Source organism: Tachypleus tridentatus, chromosome 9 (genome assembly GCF_004210375.1).
Source record: "Tachypleus tridentatus isolate NWPU-2018 chromosome 9, ASM421037v1, whole genome shotgun sequence".
NCBI lineage: Eukaryota > Metazoa > Arthropoda > Merostomata > Xiphosura > Limulidae > Tachypleus > Tachypleus tridentatus.
In genome coordinates, this window is record NC_134833.1 from 73,023,906 (window position 1) to 73,048,193 (window position 24,288).

General features: G+C 33.8%; 1 protein-coding gene across 5 annotated transcripts in view; it reads right to left on the bottom strand.

Annotated features, from left to right (window-relative positions):
• Positions 1 to 24,288, bottom strand: part of LOC143225493 (anoctamin-4) — a 97,886-nt gene that overhangs the window by 24,086 nt on the left and 49,512 nt on the right. For 4 of the 5 annotated variants that reach the window (XM_076454997.1, XM_076454998.1, XM_076454993.1 and 1 more), the window contains 9 exons: positions 17,695 to 17,751; positions 17,210 to 17,274; positions 16,926 to 17,060; positions 14,913 to 15,018; positions 12,867 to 12,927; positions 11,307 to 11,389; positions 10,710 to 10,772; positions 2,536 to 2,610; positions 1,175 to 1,339 (listed from right to left, as the gene is read on the bottom strand). In XM_076454997.1, the coding sequence (XP_076311112.1) occupies positions 1,175 to 1,339; positions 2,536 to 2,610; positions 10,710 to 10,772; positions 11,307 to 11,389; positions 12,867 to 12,927; positions 14,913 to 15,018; positions 16,926 to 17,060; positions 17,210 to 17,274; positions 17,695 to 17,751 (810 nt within the window). The remainder of the gene's footprint in view (positions 1 to 1,174; positions 1,340 to 2,535; positions 2,611 to 10,709; positions 10,773 to 11,306; positions 11,390 to 12,866; positions 12,928 to 14,912; positions 15,019 to 16,925; positions 17,061 to 17,209; positions 17,275 to 17,694; positions 17,752 to 24,288) is intronic. The other variant, XM_076454996.1, reaches the window with a different exon arrangement.

A 24,288-nucleotide genomic window follows, 5' to 3' on the forward strand; every position in this document is an offset into this window, starting at 1 on the left:
GGACGAAAGTTATGTAAATTCACAATTAATGAAAAGTTATATTAGAACATGAAAAGTACTAGTAAAAGACGCATAAACATCCTTAAAAATTGAAAACCGCAAAATGAGAAACTGAAAATTGTATCTCCCCATGGACCCAGTCAAACTTCACACCGGATTTGATAAAGATCTACCTAGAGTGGGCGAAGAAGTAGTAAAAAACGCCAATGAAAACCGCAAACCCCAAAATTGAACATTTGTATGTAATTCTGCATTGACCTGTTGAGCCTCCATACTATCTACACCTTGCGAAGTAATAACATGTGCATAATAACGCACAAGAGACAGTACTATTATATATATACTTAACCCTTTAAAAGCTGTTCGTTGTTTAATACATGTAGTGATTATATTCCGAGAAAGATAACCTTAAGTTTTCTGTACTTGACTGTGTATGTGTGTGCGTTGTTTTTTTTTATAGCTAAACAATATCGGGTTACCTACTGTGTTCACAAAGGGGGATCGATCCCCTGATTGAAACTGTAAATGCGGAGACTTACTGCTGTCTTACTGTAGATCTTCTGCACTACAAGTGCCAGGAAAAAAGCAGTCTGTTTGTTTATTTTGGAATTTCGTGCAAAGCTACAGAAGGGTTATCTTCGCTAGCCTTCTCTAATTGAGCAGTGTAAGACTAGAGGGAAGGTAGTTAGTCATCACCACCCACCACCAATTCTTGGGCTACTCTTCTATCAACGAATAGTGAGATTGACTGTAACATTACAACTCCCCCACGGTTGAAGGGGCAAGCATGTTTGGTGTGACGAGGATTCGAACCCTCGACCCGCATATTACGAGTCGAGTGCTCAAACAAAGTCTAGTATATACTATATTAAACTCTTTATACATCATAAGAAACTGATTTATGTTCACGAAGAGCAATACAAAATTGTTGGTGAAATTAAATATGGCGCCTTTCTGAAAGTAATCCGTAAATGGGAAATGGGAAACAAAGAAAAACTTGACAACTTTCAAAATGGCATTAATACTTTGTATGATTCAAGTTGTAAATTGTAGACACAAAGGATTATGTTGTAGGGTAAATCAACAAAATGTTAGCTTTTATTAACGAAAGAAAGGTAGAAATGGTAATTTATATCAGACAAACTTATATAAATATATATATATATAACCTTACCCTGTCCATTATGACAATAACAACTAAGTTAATCGTGGCTGCTGTAAAGGATGTGGCAATTTTTGCGTATTTCCTCCAAAAGAGAATTTCGCTGGAGAACATCAGAGTCACTATGATTATGCGATATACAATCACTGCAAACACAGCTACCATTACGGAAAATAACTGTAAAAAATAACAACAAAAAACGTTCTGAAACTATTGTAAAAAGAAACAGTTTTTGAATAACCTGAGTTATAGAACGATATGACATGAAAATGTTGACAAGATACGAAAGTGTCAACGACTGAAACAAAATCTAAGTTTTATTTCAGAAATATTTAATACTAACACTCTGCAAGTAACATCAGTAAACAAATTACGTTACAATGCAAATAATTTCAAATACTTTGTGATTTAAGGTTCAGCGTTACTGAGAGTAATTGAACTTGATTACAATAAAAATCGTTTTTAAAGCATACAAGAAAATATATATTTCAAACTGTTCCTAATATGTTATTGAATTACTTCAATATTCCATTTGAGTAGAAGAAATGATTAATTAATAATTTTTACAATTATTTAGTTTGTTTTGTTTGTTTGTTTTTTGTTTGTTTTGAATCTCGCACAAACCTACACGAGGGCTATCTGCTCTCGCTGTCCCTAATTTAGAAGTGTAAGACTAGAGGGAAGACAGCTAGTTATCAGTGCCCACAATTAACTCTTGGGCTACTTTTTTTTACCTACGAATAGTTGGATTGGCTGTCACGTTCTAACGCCTCCACGGTTGAAAGAGCGAGCATATTTGGTGTGACCGTGATTCGAGTCCCTTACCCTGAGATTACAAATTGAGTACCTTAACCACCTGACCATGCCGGCCTACAGTTATTTAGAGTTTACTTAATGTTTCATTTTCGGTAGATTGTTTCTTTTCACTAAACCATCAATTAACTAATTTTCTGACTAAGTAAAGTACATACCAAACAATTATTATGGTATTAAATGTACTGTGCTTTCGAAGTGTGATCTGTCGACTGGTACTCAGTGTGAAATTATACTATAACAAGGTGGATAACGATTATTTTACAAATCTTTCTTTCTGGTTACGAAGAAGTAAGAAGGACGTAATATTACCTCGACTGCACAACTTTTGAACCACGCGCCACTACCGACAAGGCCTTTTGCTAATACCAGAACTCATCACGTCGTGGAAAGCAACACACGTTATTTTTACAAGTCACAACATATAAATTATTGTTATGGTGATGAAGTGTTAGTTTATATGACATTACATCTCTGTAGAATAATTATATCGCAGGAATAATTAACAATGTTGTTGTTTGTTTATATATTAGAATATAAAAGTTTCACGTATTGCTTACCATTAGCAATACTAGGGAATTGACTCCAGTAATTCGAGCAACTTTTTCCCAAAAAGGTAGAAATGGTTCGAAAGTCTAAAAACAAAGAATGTGAGAAGTACGAGAGACTTTTCAAAGCACCTTGGCAATATTAATAAACCATAAGAGTAAGAAAAACATAACAGATACTAGATTAGCATGTGTATTTTTATGTAATATGAACAGTAATTCACTCAACATACATATAATCAAAGTGAAGAAAAGGAGAAATTAGTAAAAGTATACAATTTTCAAAATACAGACCCAGGTATTTTTAAACCAATAATTAATACGAAAATGTAGCATACGATGAAAATAAAACATTTCTTCTACATGACCAATAGAATCAAAATCGAGAAGCCGTTACATTTTATTAAACAAAATTGCTTTCATGAGTGGCTTTTAGTATCATACAAGTTAATGTATGTATGAATTTTCCAAATAATTGCATTTCAATAAGGTTTTTAACAATAGATACTACTATAAAATGTGTGTGTGTATGTTTTCTTACAGCAAAGCCACATGGGGCTATCTGCTGAATCCACCAAGGAGAATCAAACCCCTGATTTTAGCGTTGTAAATCCGTAGACGTATCGCTGTACTAGCGGGGGATGCTGTAAAATGATGTTTCTTTAACGACATCTTTCAAATCGAAATTTTGGGCATATAAATGTATAGAAGTGGAGTTTGTTTTATTGAAACGGCGTTGGAGCCTTATCACGTGGCTATAGTCCGTTTCATCACATCCTGTCCTGTTCTATTTGAAGGCTATGCATCTTGACAACAGTCCTGCAGCGTAATTTCCACTGCAAAAAGGCTACACCGTAACACAGTCATGTATAAAGCACAACCATATTCTCTGTGGCTTTCCATAATTCATCTAGTTTAAGAGCATAACTGTTTTATAACGCCTGTTTCAACAGTACAACCACACAGCAACTAGAGTGCTGAATTTCGTTACTTGACCGATATATATTCGTATGGAATAGCATGAACAGCCGTTTCAACTTTCAGATGTTGGAGTATTGAACAGGGCCTGGCATGGCCAAGCGCGTAAGGCGTGCGACTCGTAATTCGAGGGTCGCGGGTTCGCGCCCGCGTCGCGCTAAACATGCTCGCCCTCCCAGCCGTGACGGTCAATCCCACTATTCGTTGGTAAAAGAGTAGCCCAAGAGTTGGCGGTGGGTGGTGATGACTAGCTGCCTTCTCTCTAGTCTTACACTGCTAAATTAGGGACGGCTAGCACAGATAGCCCTCGAGTAGCTTTGTACGAAATTCCAAAACACAAACACACACAGTATTGAACATATATATGTCATGGAAGATCCTTATTAACTATGTTGCGTATTGTTGGCTTTGGAATATGGACAGCTTTTGCTAATAGCTCTTTTGTAAGTGGATTCTCATCTGTTACAAAATGCCGCATTTTGCTTACCACGGCTAAGGTAGGATTTCTCAATGATTCTGGTTTCCTATTTTAATATAAATGTATACTCTATTTTTTTTCTAATGTCATTAAGCACAAGGAAATTCTCCGTTTGAAAATATCAAATCTCCGATCTTTAGACATCTTTATTAATCGAGTGTATGGATATTTGGCTTTAAAAAAGACTGTTACACACCTTTCCCAAAACTCAATTTTTGGTAGAATAACCCTGCCTACGAAGGTCAAACAATGTCAAAATGTAGTTCTGATACATTCTACTCCACCACGACTTTACATCGGATGTGCTTATCTAGCAATTTACCGATTTGCATACTGAAAACAGTTTTAATATCGCATACCAAACCTTCTGTATTATTGTAAATTCAACTGTATATAGATTATTCGGATTAAAAAATAATTAGTTATGTCAAATAAAACTATGCACAAAAAGAAGGTGTAAAGATAGAATTTAAAAGTAATAATTATAATATTCGGGTTAATAGAACTGGGAATCCTTCGCAGTTATCTAAAGTATCATTTACTTTGGCAATACTTTAATCACAAAATAAGCTAGAATTAGTTAGACAAAGTAGTTTTGACATTTAATATAGAAATGTGGCAGTGGGTTTATTTCAGATCCCTGCAAATAGACCATAGCACAATCTGAGCACGAAGATGTGCAAACAAACAGACTAAGAATAATCTATTACAATTAAATGTTAATACAGTTTAAATAATATTCAATTTTACATTATGTTTCGTATGTGATGTGTTATTTGGAACACAGGGACTCTTCAATAAAAGATTGGTTGGTTGGTTTGGTGTTTTATGGCACAAAGCAGCTAGACTATCTGCGCCAAACATCGGGTAAAAAGTTAAAATTAAAGTAAAATTAGTTAAATTCATAAAAGGAAATTAAAAAGGAAAGTTAAAACATAAATAGCATAAAACCAATGTTTACATCTAGTCTACAGTGGTAAGAGAAAAACTACGGTAATACAACTTCTAAAGTACCGTGTGTAGCACAATTGTAATTATCATAATTCGCCAGGAAGACTAACAGGTAAGTTCAAAAAACCACCGTCAGTCACATGAAGTTGGCCTTTCCAGTCCTGATTTCGAGTTATTTGACGTTATGGCTATTTTCAGGAGGTAAAATAATAAATGTTTAAAAGACGTGTAGCAAAATATTAATAATAACTCGCCAAGATAGCTAAAGGGGAGTTCAAACAGCAGCGTTAATCACCTGAAGTCGGCCTTTCCAGTCCGAGTTTCAAGATATGTGACGTTACGGCCATTTTCTAATTTCAAATCAGGCTAGATGGACTTTGATTCTTAAAATGAAATCATATTAAAAAGGTCCAATGAATAAATTAAAAAAAAATAAATAGCATTAAAAAGATTAATGTCGAGGTCGACAGTGCCACCATCACCAATAACACTGTCTAACGTTATGAATAAACCTTGAGACAAAACATGTTTAAAATGGTGCCGTCGTTGAAAGTCGTAACAACGGCAAGATAGTAAAATGCGGATTATTGTAACCTGAGTGTTACACAGACTACAAACCGGTGCATCAGTTCCAGATAAAAGAAAACGATGAGTTGAAAAACTATGACCAATGTGTAGTCCAGTTAGAACAACTTCCTCTTTCCGATCCTTACGGAAGCAAGACGGCCAAAGTCCAATATAGGGTTTTATTTGGAAAAGCTTGTTTTCACGTTGCTCACTCGAAGTCAGCTGCCAACGAACACGGATTCGAGCTTTGAATACAGGACTATAGTCCATGTATAGGACAGACACAGCAGTGATAGTGCCATAGCTGACAGATTTAGATGCGGTGGCTGCAAGCTTGTTCCCGCGTATACCAACATGGCCCGGTTTCCAGAAAAACTGGATAGAAGTAGATGTTAAAGAGAAATGGGCCAGTCGGTTTTGAATATCGGCAAGAACAGCGTGAGAACTAACGTGAAGCGATTACAGAGCTAGTAGAGAAGTAGGCGAGTCAGTATATATAGTGCAGTTTGAGTACTGCTTAGCTTCTATGTGATCCAGGGTAAGAGATATGGCGTACAGTTCAGCACTGAACACCGAAGTTGTAAAGGGGATTCTGTGTGCAACCACCAAGCCACAACAAATCATGGCAGAGCCCACATACTCATCTGATTTTGTACTACCTGTATAAATAGGAATGGAAGAATGGTTCGAAAGATGTTCAGCAAATAACAGAGTATTTCCAATCGGGTGTGTCTCCTTTTCTCAAATGACTTAAAGAGAGGTCACATATGGGGACTGTAAGAAGCCATGATGGGATGGGCTGACCAGTGGATACAGCAATGTTATCTAAGGACAGACCCAATTCATCCAACTGTGCCTGGCTACGAATGCCAAAAGGAGCAATGGCAGATCGTCTCTTCTCAAAAAGTATGGCCCACCGAGAAAGGGAAACACAACCCCAGTAGGGATTTTTTGGCAAGGAACGAAGTTTCGAAGCATATAGTAAAGACAGTTGCAAACGGCGGAGGTGCAAAGAAGGTTTATAAGACTCTATGTATAAGCTCTGGACTGGGGAAGTGCAGAAAGCCCCAGTGCAGAGCCGAAGTCCTTGATGATTATTGGGATCCAGCATCTTTAAGCCCATGGTGTGGCAGAGCCATAGACCAGTGATCCATAGTCTAGTTTCGATCGAATAAGAGCACGATATATCTTCAGCATAGAACATCGATCTGCTCCCCAAGTGGTAGAAGAGAGGACATGGAGGATGCTCAGTACTCTTGTACATTTGACCCGTAGTTATTTGATGTCTGGTATAAAGGTCAGCTAACGGTCAAAGATAAGCCCCAAGAACTTTGTCTCCGGGACCACAGGCAGCACAACTTCACCGATATGGAGTTCAAGATCAGGGTGAATACATTATATGACGATTATAGTCATGGACACAATCAGATCGAAAGGAAAGAGGTGATCGCCCTGTCCAAGTCTTGATGGTTAAGAAGGTGGAGGAAGAAGTAAAAGCTTTCATCTAGAGTATTGGCGATGCTTCGGTGTCAGGTACTTCCTGGCTGGTCATCAGAGAGCACGATCGAGAAAGGGACAGAATCATATTACCCACTAACCTTTCGAATCTTGTCCCATATGACTTTGGAACTGGTGGTTGAAGATATGCTGGTTGTGAACTTAATCCAAGATTTCTTCTGACTTTGACGTCTTACCCACCGAGCAAGTGCACGGACCTGCTGGAAAGTGATGCAGTTCGAGAGTGTGGGATACCTGCAAAACGTACCCCAGGCCAGTTTTTGAGCCTTCCGTGCCATGTGGCAGGCAGGATTCTACCAAGGACGAGGATGTCATGGAAAACGTGTCGAGATTTTAGGAATACATTGAACAGTTGCTTGTATAATACAGTCATTTACTGCTGTTCCCCAAAATCGTCTATTGATGGCTTACAGAGGAAGGCAGGATCAAGTTCTGCAAGAGCAGTAAAAGAGGACCAGTTTGCTTGATCCAGCTTCCATCGGAGCACGCGGGACAGGTGGCATCGACTTCGGCCAGTCTCTCTCAAAATTATAGGAAAATGATCACTGCCTCGTGGATTATTGTAAACCCTCCATGAAAAATAGGAGAATAGTGAAAGGGAGCAAATTGAGAGATCAATAGCAGTAAAGGACTGACTAGGTGCATGGAAATAAGTAGAAGAACCAGTAATGAAAAGAGAAAGTTTGTGATAAGAGAGCATACGCTCTGCAGAGCGACTCCTCCTATCAATATCAGCGCTTCCCCACAGAGGATGATGACCATTAAAGTTCCCCAGGATTAAAAAGCGACACGGCAACTGTTCAATGAGAGAGTCTCAATGTCTGATTGATTATAGATCTTTCCACGCGATAGATAGAGAGAACAAACAGTGGTGGTACAACCCAAGGAAACATAGATGGCTATGGCCTTCAAGGGTGTGTTGAGTGGCAAAGACAAGGTAGGGTGGGCACATGCTGATCAACCAACAGTGTCACCCCTACATGCACTCGTCCATCACACAGCCTGTCATTTCTACGCAAAGAAAACCTCCGAAAGGTGACTGTATTGGCAGGTTTCAAAATTTTTCCTGTAAAAAAGGCATACAGGATGGTAGGAAGAAATCAGTGTTTTGATGTCATCCATATCAGAACGTAAACCTCGACATTTCCATTGTATCAAGTTGGCCATTTTTCTACGTGTAGGCGAATTGTGTGGAGAGCCGTTATGTTCACGACCACGTCTTTTTTCTTTAATGTCTTTATTCGCGGGAGGTCTGTCGACCTCCATGGATCCTGCCTTGGGTCGATTGGGCAGGTCTTTGCTGTTGGAAGAGGATTCCAGCGACTGAGGATGTGAACGAATGATCGTTTTGCATCTTAGGGTAGAAGAAGAAGTTGTATCCGAGGTAGTGCTTGTACCGGGAACCAAAGGAAGTGGATCTTGGGATTTGTTGGAATATATGTAAGGGACAGAAATTGGTGTTGAATTTCATTGATTAACTTTTTTAACTATGGAGGTCAAAAGACTTTTCGTTTGGTTTGAGAACGATTCTTTTGGAGGCACAGAGAAATCCGTCTGCTTTCTCACTGTAGTAATGGATCGAAGTGCAGCAGTACAGGTCCGAGATAAAGTGGTTGATAGCAATTTTCAAGCCTCAGGGTAAGTAATGTTATGAATCGTTTTCAAACGCTGCACCTCTTTTTCTTTCAACCATTTATGGCAAGAACGAAAGCAGAACGGGTGACAGCCATTGCAGTTGACGCAATAAGGGTCCGTTTCACACTCATAGGCACCGTGGTCCTTGCCATCGCAACGAGCACACGTCAAGGAACCACGACATGATGTCTTCGAGTGACCGAACTTCTGACACTAGAAACATCTGAGGGTTTGGAATGTATGACCGTAATCTGCAATTAAGATAACCTGCCTTAATGGTGGCAGGTAAATGTGGTGATGTAAATGTTAGAATGAGAATACTGGTCGGCATCGTAATTCCATCTTTGCGAATGGAGATACGCCTCACTGCAGAAACTCCTTGGGTGTAGAAACCAGTGAGAATCTCCAACTCTGGGATGTTCTTCAAGTCCCTTTCAACAATAACTCCTCGCGATGAATTCAAAGTAGAATGAGCTGTAATATCAATAGGTATATCCCCAATCGCCTTCGAATGCAAAAGGAGTTCACTGTGTTGAGATGTGGATGTTTCCACCAATATATCACCAGATAGAAGTTTTATTACTGACTTTTGAAAGCCAGCAAGTTCCTCTAGTCCCTTCTGAATGAAAAAGGGAGACATTTGCCCTAAAGGTTTGTCTGAAAGAGAATGTAGGATAAGAAAATGAGGTACAACAGGTGTTACAGATCCAAGAGGAATTAAACTACAAGAACAGAACCTTCGCTGGGAAGTCCCTGCATCACGTATAGGAATCCACACCGACGGGCCAATAATAGAAAACGGAACTACATGAAACGAAACAAGCTCTTCTTCCTAGTGTATCTGCATTTGCATCCAAGGCAGTGATGTATGTATTAAAGATTTATTATATCAGACTGGTTTAGTGAACATGAAAAGACAACTTTATGATGAAGAAGGATTTGTTTAGTTATTTGACGTATGATTTTCCATACATTTAATGGGTTCACTATGAGCAATCCCATAGTTACTAAATCAGATGACATCATCATTTAAAAATGCGCATGAAAGTAGAAGCATTGGTGGTTTGTTTAATTCATTTCGATATTTTTAGATGATGATGTCATCTGATTTAGTAACTATGGGATTGCTCATAGTGAACCCATTAAATGTATGGAAAATCATACGTCAAATAACTAAACAAATCCTTCTTCATCATAAAGTTGTCAACTGAACCAACATTACATACTAAAACTACTTCATAAACACTTAGCTAAAGATTAATAATACACATGTATATCATGAAATGAATGTGAGCAAAATAAAAGGTATAATTATGAAACTTTTACTTTGAATTGAGAATTGTATTTGCCTCACCTGTATGTCAACAGTAGTTTTAAGCCTTATAACGTTAAAATTCAAGCAGATATCTAATTGTGTAACTTCGTGCTTAACGACGAACAAAAAGAGCCTGCTTAGACATTTGATAATAAAAAAATGCGCTGTTTTGCTCATTCAATCCTGATTTAAATCTATTAAAAGATAAACTTTCCTTTTAACGGCGTTAGCAAATAAACGGGAAGTTACTAATCAAATAAATAGGGAATCGTAGGTGCCGAAGAAAAAATCTTTTCCATGTACATTTTATCATGAGTACATGAAATTTCGTATTTACTGCTAATCTCTTTAGAATAATCTGTCAATTTTATCATTTATTATAATAAACAAACTGCATTGTTTCGTTCATTCAGTCTCTTTTAAATCTTTTGATAATTACTTTATAATGTAAACGCTGAATAAACGTAATAAACCAAAAAGTAAAAGACTATTTAAAAGCCTTGTTAAGGTAAATAGAGAACAAGAATTTTGTATGAAGAAACGTTTCTTGATTAATAGAATTAAACCGAGATTTAATCAGCAATACAGCGGTTTAGTATTAAATATCTAAGTGTTCGTGACATAGTAACATTATTTATTTGTAGCTTTTGTACACACACTTATATACATATAATTAATGGATACCTCAGTAAGTACACTAACCCTATTTTTCTAAGTCAACAAAATAAAGAATGACTAAATTACCATGGTAACAGGGTTGAACTTGTAGGTGAAAACTTTAGCTTCGTACTCTGGTCTTATCATTTCCTGTAAATAAAGAAATACTCGTAATGTAGAAATAAACAGTGTCAGTTTTTCTAAATATGTTTAATAAATTTCAACAATTCTTTAGCAGTAAAATAGAGAATGAAGTCAGTGACAAATAATATTTCCTTTTTTTTTATCTAAATAAGAACATAATACCTTATCCGTGATGACGAGAAACCCGCTGGAAATAAAAATATATCAGCCGTCCTGAGATATAATACCTTATTATTAATTAAATTTTCAAATCTCCAAAACAACATTAACTTTATTATATAAATGTTCGATATATATTTTATAAAGTAATGGTAAAATGGAAATTGAGTTTAATCTGAGATAATATTATTATCTTTTATTTTAATATCTCCTCTTTACACTTGTATTTTCAATCCGAAGGCCATCTTAAGCGACACAAGGCCTGAACAACTAGGTCAAAAACAACTACTTTTTCGATGTTGGGATTTTTAGCGATCGGAGGCATTGAAAGTGTTTGTTAAGGAACCTCTGTAGGTTAAGATAATCATAGGAACTACTTACTAGACTGTGTTCTGCACTTGAAAGATTCCATTCCCAGGCAGTGCGTGCTTGTTTTCTTTTCCATAGTTCCATAAACATGGTAGCTGAGAAAACATAAATATCTTCAGTTATTAAAACAACAAAACTGTCTTTCAACAAAACATGTTTTAGTTTCTGTGTATCAAAAAAAGCGTCTTATTACATGTATCTGTTTCTGTTGCATTCGCGAAATTTAGACAGTTTTACCTTGATGAACTAGTGACAAATTTAAATAAAGAACAATAAACAAAACAAACTTAAAACAAAGACAACTATTTTCCCTTGGAAGTATCACAATATCGGTTTGCCAAAAATATACATTAAAAACAAATGTTTGGAAATTGAATTTTTTCCTGTTCCTCTTTAAGAAAGATAATGACTTAATAGTCAAGTCTGAAACTACTTAAAATGTAAGCTCTGACGCTCCTACCTTCGTTCTGTATTATCTGTACAAAAAACATTTTAAGATACTAGCCAAACTAAAATAAGGAAAATAGTATATCAAAATATTATTTTAAGATCTGTCAAATGTTAATTTGAATATGTCATTAGTATCGTGTGGGTGCGTTTCTACTTTCAGAGAACGTGTGTGATTAGAGAAAACTTGTTGTATGAATTAAAGTGTTTATAACAGAAATTTCATTATAAACATTCAAATCTAACTTGGCTTCTACTCATGTTACTGAAAACGCTAAGGCGTAAAGTGTTTAGAAAAAGATATCATTGCATAAGACAACAACAAATGAATTACTATATACATAAAATATCATTAGAGCAAACACCTGACAAAATTAATTGGTATCGACGATGTCGCTCAGTTCAAAATGCTGAATATTTTCAAAATTATGAACAATTAATATATCAATATAGCAAAAGGGTTAGAAAATCTTTCCGGGTTGTGTTTTGTTTCATTTAACTTTTTCTGCTTGTCAACGAAAATAAGTGTTTTTAAATATATTACAGGTTTATTTTTATTTCATCAAAGGTAAAACTGAAAATACAATCTCTGACGTAGAAGCTTACTGCATACTTTGATTAGCTGTACCCTCTGTTGTGGACTGCAGTTACACCTATTCAAGGCTCATCAGCACACCTCGGGTAAGCACAATAATGAAATACAGCTTGGTTTCTTAGAATATTTATCAGGTTAAATGAATCCGGAAATATTGACAAAAATAGACGGCAGATCGCATTTCCCATTTTCTTTGTATAGGAACTACTTTAAAAGTTTCGGCTTCAAATACGTTATAAAATCTCATTAATTGGGAAGTATAAACTTATCCAAAATTCTAATTTCGAGAACTTGACACTTTACGATGCGTTTCGATTTTTTGTCCATTTTTACCATTTTCGATTATGTTAAAGCAGATATCATTCAAACTGATACTGATATAATAGAAATAGATACTGCTTATAGGTTCTTTCTAGATCAGTATTCGACGTTACACTCAATTCTGGTGTTGAAATATCACATTTAAACGTTATTTTACAAAGAAATAAAAAAATAGTATTTTCAATATAAAAGACAACAAAAGGACTCACCCCATAGAGACATGAACACAGCAAAACCTACAGTGGCCGGATTGTCGAAGAGGTGCACAACCTATAAATGTAGCAAGTATTATATTAAAAATAGTGCTATAATTATCGAAGAGGTGCACAACCTGACAAATGTAAAAAGTATTACTATTAAAAATAGTGTTATGATTATCGAAGAAATGCATAACCTGATATATATAGCAAATACATTTATTAAAAATAGTATTTTATGAGTTGGAAAAGTAACGCCTTACATATGGGATGTGACATGTTTGTTTGTTTTTTTAATTTCGCGCAAAGCTACACAAGGACTATCTGCGCTAGCCGTCCCTAATTTAGTAGTGTACGACTAGAGGGAAGGCAGTTAGTCATCACCACCCACCGCCAACTCTTGAGCTACTCTTTTATCAAAAAATAGTGGGATTAATCGAAATAATCATAACGCCCCCACGACTGATAACGCGAGCATGTTAATGTGACGAGGATTTGAACCCTTGACCCTCAAATTACGAGTCGAGCGCCCTAACCACCTGGCCATGCCGAGTCTGGAAGTGACATGAGAGAAAATAATGTATTGCGAAGAAATGTAATAATTATTCTGCACAAGTAACGTATTTTTTCTGTAGAAAGTGTTTACTGCAGAAGCATTATTAAAGTAAGCCCTTCATTTATAATGTCATAAGAAAATAGTATTATAGTTACTGTATTTCTAAATACTACATTATTGTTGAGTTTATTACTATATGTCAATACAACGTGTCTGCCACTTGTTCACACCATAAGAAGTGGTCTTCGAAGAATGGCTTATATAGATATAGATATATATCGTTAACGTAACGAGATTCTCAAAACAAAAGACCAGGACAGTCTAGTCCTTGTTCCTAATTTCAAAATTGTTATCATAAAATTAAAATAATATTATTTTTTTAATTTGCTATAAATTTATTGAACACTTACGCAATATTTTCAAATATATTAGCATTGGCATTATTTATTTAAATAACTTAAACTGTTTTTTGGATATAGACTCAACACAAAAGCAAAATAATCAAATTACACACTAAATAAATCTTTAACTATTTACTTTATCCAATTCGTCTTAAGACAGGCTACTTAAATAGTTAAATTTATTTAAGAATTCATAACGTTTTCAAATATATTACTTTTAGGTTTTAGGATTACCTCTAAATTTTTTCGATATATTTGTGAAGAATGAATGAATGTAAAAAAATGTTTTTATTTATTTATTAAATAGTTATATAATTTAGTACATTATTGCCTAGTGTCTTTTGACAATGAGCACTGCCTCAACTGTATTCCCCATTCAGACCTTGATTTATCACCATGTATGGGCAGAACTTTTAAGAGATTTTGGTGGCAGGAATATATGTATTACAACAATGAGCAAGTTATTACATTCGTGATTCGATACGATAGTTTGATGTCTTTATCACAAACCCGAGATGTTTTGTGCCTCTCGAGAACGTTTCTCTGGACTCTTGGACAAACTACCAGACATGGAATTATTCCAGCTAAACTGGAGCGACTGGTCAGTCAATCTATATAAAGCTCCGACCATAACCGTAATAGTTATTTCCCGGTCTAACTGATGAATTCTAGCATTGAGCGAAATGCGTCATCGGAAATAAATATAGTAGACAAAGTGTGATTGAAATATCCTTATACGTTCCTCTTGTTGGAAAAACCTAAGGGAGTGAATTTTTAAAATATGTAGTGTTTAAAAATACAGTTATCTTAATACTATCGTTTTATGACAAATATAATTCATTATAACCACACTTCAACAAAAAAGGTCTTCACATTATAATAGTTGTTAATCCATTCAACATTATATCTAGTTCTACATTTTTATAATTTTTGATGAGTCAAAAAAATATTAGGGCATGGAAGTTGAGTGTGAGGAAGCAGTTTGAACACCCTCACTGCCAATCTGATTTAAACACTATTACACTTTTATAAAAGAATAAACCATTTAAATTAATTATTTTTTAACGTAGCAAGACATGTAACACAATCAACTAAACTTACCATGCTGAAGACACACGAATCTTTCAAGCGCCAGAATCCACATTGTTGATTACAAAGTGGACACATAATGATATTACCACTGATTGTGTCGTCGCAAATCTCTTTACTAAACCACCAATCGGGAGATAGAAACAAATAATAAAATACAATTAAAATATGTTAGAAGCAAAGTGGTCTATAAACATACGCAATTTATCTTAAAGTTCTTTGTTTTAATATATAATCATGTAAGTATATGTTATAAAAAAATAACGTCATTTTAATTTTTGTTTTTGTCACATTCGAAGAAGCTTAGTAACATTCCATTTTAATGGAGGAACTTTATATCATTCATTTTTAATGACCTCATTAGAAGTAAAATTATGAGTTTTCATTTGCTAGAAGCACTGAAAATGTAGCAAACAGGAAATGTAACCAATTACCAAGTTTACCTCTAACAAAAATAAATTTCTGTCAAAATTCTTCACTTTGTCTTAGAAGGATATAGGAGTATAAATCATTGAATAGGTAAGATTTGTTTCCAACTCACATGCTGTGCTTAATCAAATAATTCTGTAAAAGAATAATGCTTTGTAAACTATTGCCATATGAAATATTTCTAACAGTAACAAAGCATGATCTGACTCAATAATTCGGGAGGTTTGTATTTTCACCATTTCTCTGTAAATAAGTAAGAAGTAATGTATTTGTTTGCTTATATACCGTATTTAAATTCATGACTTCGATGGATCAGTTCAGAGACTCAAATATACAATACACATAATTTATACACATAACTCTTCTCTGTGACGGTTGTTAAACTGATTATTTCTTATATGTTAAAGTTGACGACATTTCTGCAGTTTTTGTTACGTTTTTCTTTACCGTTGAATACGTAAAGGAAATAGTCTTGATTTGTATAAAAGCACTAAAAGATTGAATTCGGTGCGTTATTGATCCACAAGACGAAAATGATATTTATTCGTTTAAAACCAAAATTTTATACAAGTGAGTCTGAATTCACAGCAAAAATTGCAGTTGTTAAATAAAAAACACGCACAAATGAGTTTCACATTTCATTCCTCAAAGGCACAACACATTATCGTTAGGTAATAAAACAGTAGTTTTAATGAAAAGTGCAAGTTAGCATTTGTAATTTAAACCCTGAAAAAGTTTTGACGACGCAAAATATACATGCTATGTTAAAATATATAACTTTTAAAATATATTCTTTTACTAAAAGCTCAAAAATTATTTTTCCAAACATATTCAATTTAATTTTAGTCATTGTTCAACAATTTTATGTTTTTATAGAAATAAAACAACATTCTCATAATTTATTTTGGGCTTACCTAAACAGTAGTAATAAAGCAACTTATTTCACTTAGTGTTTTATATTATTTTACGTAAACACAACTGTAGGCTTATTTAATTATATAAATAGAAAATAAAATAAACTTTTAACGAAAGTAAAAATCGTTGGTCATTCGTAGAACTGCTATAAGAAACAACCAAAACAAAATAAATGATGCAATAAAATGTACACAAAATTATACCAGTTGAATAGATTTTAATACAATGTTTAATCTCTGTTTCGGTTGACAAGTTTAGACCGCTTCATTTAGCTGTATGAATCACAATGAAAAGAAGGACTGGTTGGTTTGGTGTTTTATGGCGCAAAGCAACTAGAACATCTGCGCCGAAAAGAAGGATGACAAAATATTCGCACCAAACACACAATAAAATTGTAACTAATCAAGTTACAGATGTAGTAATCACTTGATTGCTCTGTGTGCTTACAGACCTAATCTGCTTAATGGCGTGATAAGCACTATGAAATTTACCAGACATGTGCAGATATAAGTTATTTCCTTATATGCTACAAATGATGGCATGAATGAAAATTTAAAATAATGTATTACACGTACATACACTAATTCTATTGATTAACAGTTAGTTGTATGTCGTATGACAGTAGCTAACGGCAGATATTAATACCAATACTTTTTTAGTTCATTTCAAGAGGTTATTTACCTTGGTGTTGACGTTTTCATGGTTGAGATGCCATAAATCATCGTCAGCACACCCAGTGCAGCTGCAGGAATCAGCACAGTCGTATAGAATCCAATCCAGACAAAATATAGTGCAGTTTTCTCTCCAAAATACCGCCTATATAAAAGCAAGTTAATTATTATTTGTAAAGACATTTCCTGCTTCAATATTTTTATTTTATTAGAAAAAAAGATAGATTTAAACGATTATTAGTTCTTTTAAAAGTTTTATTTGAACATCTTAATTAAGAAACGACTAAAATGTACCTGATAAGGGGTAAGGGTTGTGTTTTGTACCAACACTTCCATCGCGCCCATTCATTGTAAAGTAGCTGCAAAACAAAAAATCTAAGTTAGCAATGACTAGTAAACTTTCATTCGATAGTATTTTTTCTACTAATAAATAACTTTATAATTCGATTATATATATATATTAATCACAATACGTTGGATTAAATTAAACTTCATCATCCAAATCTCTTTGAATTGAGTTCAAGTTGACACACATATTACACACAACAGCGTTATTTCTATAAGTGCTATGACTCTCATAGTGTATACAAATGATAGACCGTCACGTTATAACGCCCCAATGAGAGACTTAGAATGTTTAGTGTTACGGGAATTCGAACCCGTGACTTTCAGATTAGAAGTCAAGCGCCCTAACCATCTGGCCATGTCGGACCCACTTATCACAGAAGCCGAGTTAAAATCATAACACCTTTCTCAATAGTAGCTCTACAAATACTCACCGTGCGCTCACAGTAACCGGGTTCCCCTTTCCTCACAGACTTTCCTTTGTACGGCCCCTAAGTAATACAAACACTTATTAACCAAAAGCATTTGTTTTATTGTTGCAAGTGCAAACATACAAACAGGTGTGTACTGAAACATATAAATAAATATATAAAAAAATTAACTATTTCACAATGATTTACAAAATAACTGTTGTTTTGTTTTCATTTGTATGCTATAAAAATGTGTTAACGATTTGTTGATAATGTAACAGTTTCATCGAAATAAAAACCTATAAAAAGTAAATATTTCAGTGTAGTATAAGGCGCCACTTACTTACTTACATGCATACATTTATAGTTGTTATTCATTCAAAAATACATAATAAATGAAGCGTTGATTTAAATTCATAATTACGATAACATTTTTCAAGATGGTAAATTTTGTTTTTAAACTAAGTCCGAAATTATTTACAATCATCTTAAATAAGTATTAAAATATAGTTACTCCGGTAGTGATCAGTATCCAGGAAAGGGTCGAGAAAAAAATGGCCGTCGTGTATTATGTATTGCTCATAATAGTCTCAAATCTCTTTTATAATAATGCAAGATATTTTTATAAACACCTAAATTACGTTTCAAGGTTTTCAAAAGCTAATATAAACCTTAAGTTTAACCAAAAAGATCGCTATAGTAGAGAAGCGGAGGTAGTGTAACAGTCAAATGTTGTACTAATTTATTCTGATTCTAACGTCAGAAGGACTAGCTCACCAATATTTGAAGTTGTTGTGATGATTTACACACTAACTCGAAAAGTGCAAAAGTAGTCAGTATAGCGTTTCACTAACTTCAACAGGTGACGTCCATCAGGATAACTCATCACATCAAGATAAAACTGCTCCCTTAATAGCGACTGCCATCCGTTAAAACAAAGAGATGGAAAACAAAGTTATTACTTGTTTCACCTCTTTTTTTTTTAATGCAACGATTTTTGTATAAGTAACCATGGGATAAATATCGCAGAAGTTAGCCATTGTAAGACTTTATAGCATTATTCAGTTTAAATGCTTTTATTCAAACCTGAAATTGTGCAAATGATATGAATGCAAGATTTAGTTATGGATAAAAGTTTTTCTTGGAAATATTTGGCTACTTATGAAGGGATTTTTGTATCCTTATGTTATCTCTGTACTTTCTGGTACTGCCATTTCTACATCATCTTTATTTTTCGAAATATTTTGATTACTTGTAAAATTGATTGTAACAACTGCATAGACATTTATCAATATGAATTTGTATTTACAGAAATTAATGTTAGATTAAAATATATTTTCAACCTCTCTTATTATTGTCTCAGGTGCAAAAATCTTCTACAAATAAACCAAAAAATTAAAGATTTACTTAACCAACAATTATATCAAGCAACCAGAAACACTCTGGTAGCTCACTTTAAGTGATCTGACATCAAACACGTAATCATTGTGGCAAATAGCTATTTATATCATTGCTTAAAATTAATTATGTTCTGAAGATGTAATAGTTAACTTCGGAAGAAACGTTACCTTCTTTATAATTGTTTTCTTTTTAATTGTGTTTTTTTTTTTACTAATTTGTGAAATTAAGTTGATATCAGGTTTAACCCAGAAGTCTCTAACTTCATTTTATATGGCAAAGTATAAACTCCATAATTCTAATCACTTCACACTTGGTTACAAGGAAGCATTCTACCAATGAAAATTAGAAGAGCTGCAAAATATTTCACCATTCCATTGCAGAAGTTATAAGAAAGACCTTGTTCGTTTTACCGTATAGTCATTTGAAGATTGGAGCAATCTCGCAAGCTTACAATAATCACTCTTTTTTTTTTTCTAGGGTTACAAAATGTTTAAAGAATAGAAATGGATTCTTAAACCTATTTAAAGCTAAATCGAAACTACTTAGTAAGAGAAGAAAACAAAAACGATGTTTTGGCAGAATGAAAGATAAAATATTTATTAGTTACTTTGACGAATAGTTTCAGGTAACACATTTATCATCATCAGGTTCAAACTAAGTAAGTACTGCTTTCTTATAAGTTAAATTCATGGGGTTCGATTCCCCTTGATGGACTCAGCAGGTAGCCCGATGTGGCTTTGCTATAAGGAAAACACAAACACATTCTTATAAGAAATGCCTTTAGTTAACACTTTATACTTAAATAATTGGACCTTGAAGCCATAAACAATGATGTACTTTATGTAAATTATATATAAATAGTTACTAAGATTCAGTGTTTCAAACCAACGCTTCTCGTTATTCCAGGGACTTTCGTATTAAAATATGAACTAATTCAGAAATATGTTAATATTCTTAACGTGAAGTCTTCTTGACTAAACATAACATGTACATCAAATACAGTTAAAGGCTTAAAATGCACCATATCATTATAATAGAAATTCTTCATTTCTGAAATACTTTTATTTTTATTAATAGGTTGGTCTGAAGTGGACTACACTTTATACACTTTTGGGATATTTGGTCAGGTCATTGAACTCTAGGGTTCAGATATAGCTTAATTTTGAGCTACTGATTAGGGTAAATAAAGAAAGCCAACAAACAATACATGTTATAACAAAGATTTTATCCGGGATTTTGAATTAATGAGTTTGATTGTCACTCATATGATGCACCCATAGCTAAAATAGCGAAGTATTTTAGCAGAACTGTGGCGCAAAACCTTGGACTTTAGTATCCGCAATCCTGCATCGTTCTGCCAAAAATCATTTTATTTTAAAAATAAAGCGTTTTAACTAAAAGAAACTAATCTGGATGATTAGCTGATGAATGAAACAGAGTTTGAATGTGTAACAACATTTTAAAACATGAAAAACAACAAAGATATGTTTTTCTTCATTCATGCTCGAAAATTTAAATATTATGATAATCTATTTAAATCTTGTTCTTTTGAAACGTTTAAAATCTGTAAAGTTAGGCTCATTTTTCTAGTTATTGACAGAAAAGCTTTTGTCATAGAAGAATATTCCTGTGTGTAAAATTGCAAAATAATTTTGTAAAAACAAAAAATGTTTTATAGAAGACAATGGGAAAACAATCAGTGAGAAAACAACAAAGTTGTGTAAGTTGCAGTAATAATAATACTCGACTTACAGAGTGTCAAGCAGATTGTGATGACCCTAAATGCATAAACTACGGCACATGTAATTATCTATAGAAGGTATTTGTGTTTGTGTGTATGTGTTTTTATTACAGCAAAGCCACATCAGGTTATCTGCTGAGTCCACCAAGGGGAATCGAACCCCTGATTTTAGCGTTGTAAATCCATAGACTTACTGACGGAAGACTAGAAGGTATTTAAAGTTTAGTGAGTATAATTATAACCACAAATGTGCAAACCGTAAAGTGTCGCACGAAGTTAGCTGTAGAGAAATTATGTTTACTGAGTATAAGAAAATTTACGTTTCACTTTGATTGGTTTGTTTTGAATTTTGCGCATAGCTGCACGACGGCTACCTGCGCTCACCGTCCCTAATTTAGCAGTGTAATATTAGAAGGAAGGAAACTAGCCATCACCACCCACCGCCAACCTTTGGGCTACTCTTTTACCAACGATCAGTGGAATTGATTGTACGTTATAACGCCCCGACAGATAAAAGGGCAAGCATGTTTGAGGTAACGGGAATTCGAACCCGCGACCCTCAGATTAGGAGTCGACTGCCTTAACCATCTGGTCATGGCGGGCCTTACGCTTTGAATGTCGTAAATGTAAAATCAAGGTTACTGAACAAAACGTGCGCCTTGAATAAAGCTGAATATGCAGAAGTTGATAAAAATGATATTCAAAATCTTTGAATAGAAAATGTTTTTATTTTAGTTTATTATTCTGATCAATTACTAAGATCTAAAATTGAAACAAAAGTGACAATATAAAAGTTGTTGTTGTTTTTTTCAGTAACTATTGAACCAGAACAGGTTTATAATATAGATTTTAAAAGGAATAAAAATGATAAAGAATAGTAATTTATCTCACCAATGATGAGAATTAGTAAAATTATTATGACCCAAATTCATTTTGATGTTATTAATATTGTGAATTCTAATAATATAGATGTTATATGTCTTTCTAATAGCAGGTTAAACATTATGGTTTATATTTAAATAATGTTAGATAATAGAATAGATTAGGAAAATGTATTGAAATAGATAATTTAATACATCTAGAGATTATAAAAGATTTACTAGCTTAATTGAGTGTTTATAATGGTTTTAAAGATGATAAAGTTCCAACTGCTTTGTTTCTGGATTTTAATAAATAACAATGAATTTCTAGATTTTTCACTTTTTAAAATATATCAAAATCTTTTAAATGGTATGTCTCTTAGAACTGTTTATTTTTGAATTTTGCTCAAAGTTATATGAAGGCTATCTACACCAGCCATCCCTAATTTAGCAGTGTAAGACTAGAGCGAAGGCAGCTAGTCATCACCACCCACCGCCAACTCTTACAAACGAATAGTGGGATTGACTGTCACATTATAACGCCCCGACGGCTGAAAGGGCGAGCACGTTTGGTGTGACGGGGATTCGAACCCGCGACTCTCAAATTACAAGTCGAGTGCCTTAACCACCTGATCATGCCGGGCCCGTACTGTGTATATATATATTTTAATGATGGCCTTATCCTCAAGTTATTTTCAATCAGATTAATATAGCTCACGTTAGTGATTGTACCGCTTATTTGAACAAAAGCTATTCAGAAACTCCTTTGCCTTGAGTAGCTTCACACTTTGGAGTTCTTTATGGAAGGTTATGTTATATCTTGACAATATTAATTTGGTAATTTTTTAATATTCGAAAATATGTTCTTAGAAAAGTTTTAAAACATTGCAACTGTTTGTTATAGCACAGTCATAAAATTTTAGAATTGTGCTAAATTTTGTGAAATTAATTTGTAAAGATCAATTGCAAAGTTCTCATCAAAGATTTAAAACGCTTTTAACTTATGAAAGACATACTGATAGTTAATATATATCTACGGTTATGAAAGTTTATAAAACTTTTATTCGAATGTCTAATAACACGGTGCTTCAACCTGTTGTAATACAAGTGAAAATAATTTACATTTTCTTCATCTTATTCAAAACAAAAGTATTGTGTGTTTGCGACCAAATATCCTAGATTTACTCGTAAAAATACTTCAGTAGAGTTTTTAGTATGATTTTTATTGAAAACATTCTGGGGCTATTTCACGACTAAGACTAATCTACGTTTTTCATAGCTGAATTAACTGAATAACAAGATTCAGCTTCGTTATAAATCCCAAGTAAACTTTTCAAAATATTTTGGCAATTTCCATTTTATTTAGTAGATTATCTAACAAATAATATTCTATTTGTTTTTGTTTTGTTTTTTGTAACAGTTTGATGAGATCCAGACTGTTTTGGAAAATCAGATAAATAATCAAAATCACAAGATCTGTCTTACTTTAAGAAGTCTCTGAACACACTCAAATTCAAGCTACTACTATTTAATATCTACTGAAACTTTAATTTTTCTGAAAATCCTCACTCATGACATCTAACCAAACTGACAACTAATCGGGCTCAGTATTGAAAATAAGCAGCTCCATTGTTGACCAATATTAAGCATTGTCTGTTTGAAACATTTTGTCATTTTAAATAAAGAAAAAAAAAGAAATACCGGAATAACAATTACAAATTTGAAAAATAAATTCAATAATAAATAGATACAAATTACCATTTGAACAGATGTACAACTAATGGAAATTAAACTTATACACCTGTTTAAATTAAATTATCAATGTTTGCTCTGAAAACAGTAATTCAAACACACGTTTTTGAGTTTATTCATTTAATATACACATATGTGTTTATTTAATTATTAGCTTGTCTCATAAAACACGGCCCGGCATGGTCAGGTGATTATGGCGCTTCACTGGCAATTGAAGGTCGCGGGTTCAAATCCCTATTCTATCAAATATCCTTTCCATTTCAGCTGTGAGATCGTTATAATTTGACAGTCAACTCCATTATTCGTTTGTAAAAGAGTAGTTTAAAAGTTGGCGGTAAGAGGTTGTGAGGACTAGGCGCCTTCCCTGTAGTCTTTCACTGCTATTTTGTGGACGGCTAGCGAAGATGTCCCTCGTGTAGCTTTGCTCAAAGTTCAAACCAAACCTACAAAACACGTTTATTGTTTGCAAACAACATTACCGAGAAATTCATGGAGTGTGGTTGGAAAAGCAAAACCTCTACTTAATGAGTATTAAAGTAATAAATCTTTCTATGGATAATTTCATTAAATTTAATTTGAGAGTTTATGGGCTACTTTCTTCATCTCACATGCACGATATTTATGATTCGTCTGCATATACACTATGAAAGCTCAGACTGTATTTGTCATTAACTTGAAGAGAATTATTTGAAACACATAAACTAAATGATTATGTTAGAGACTGCATAATTGAATTATAATAATTTATAGTTTAAAGCTGCTGATCAGAACAAGAGAAACCATTCAGCAGTGTTTGCTTCCAATGATACTATTCTTAACTAACTGGCAGGTCTAACTATCACGATCTTAACATCTGCAGAATTG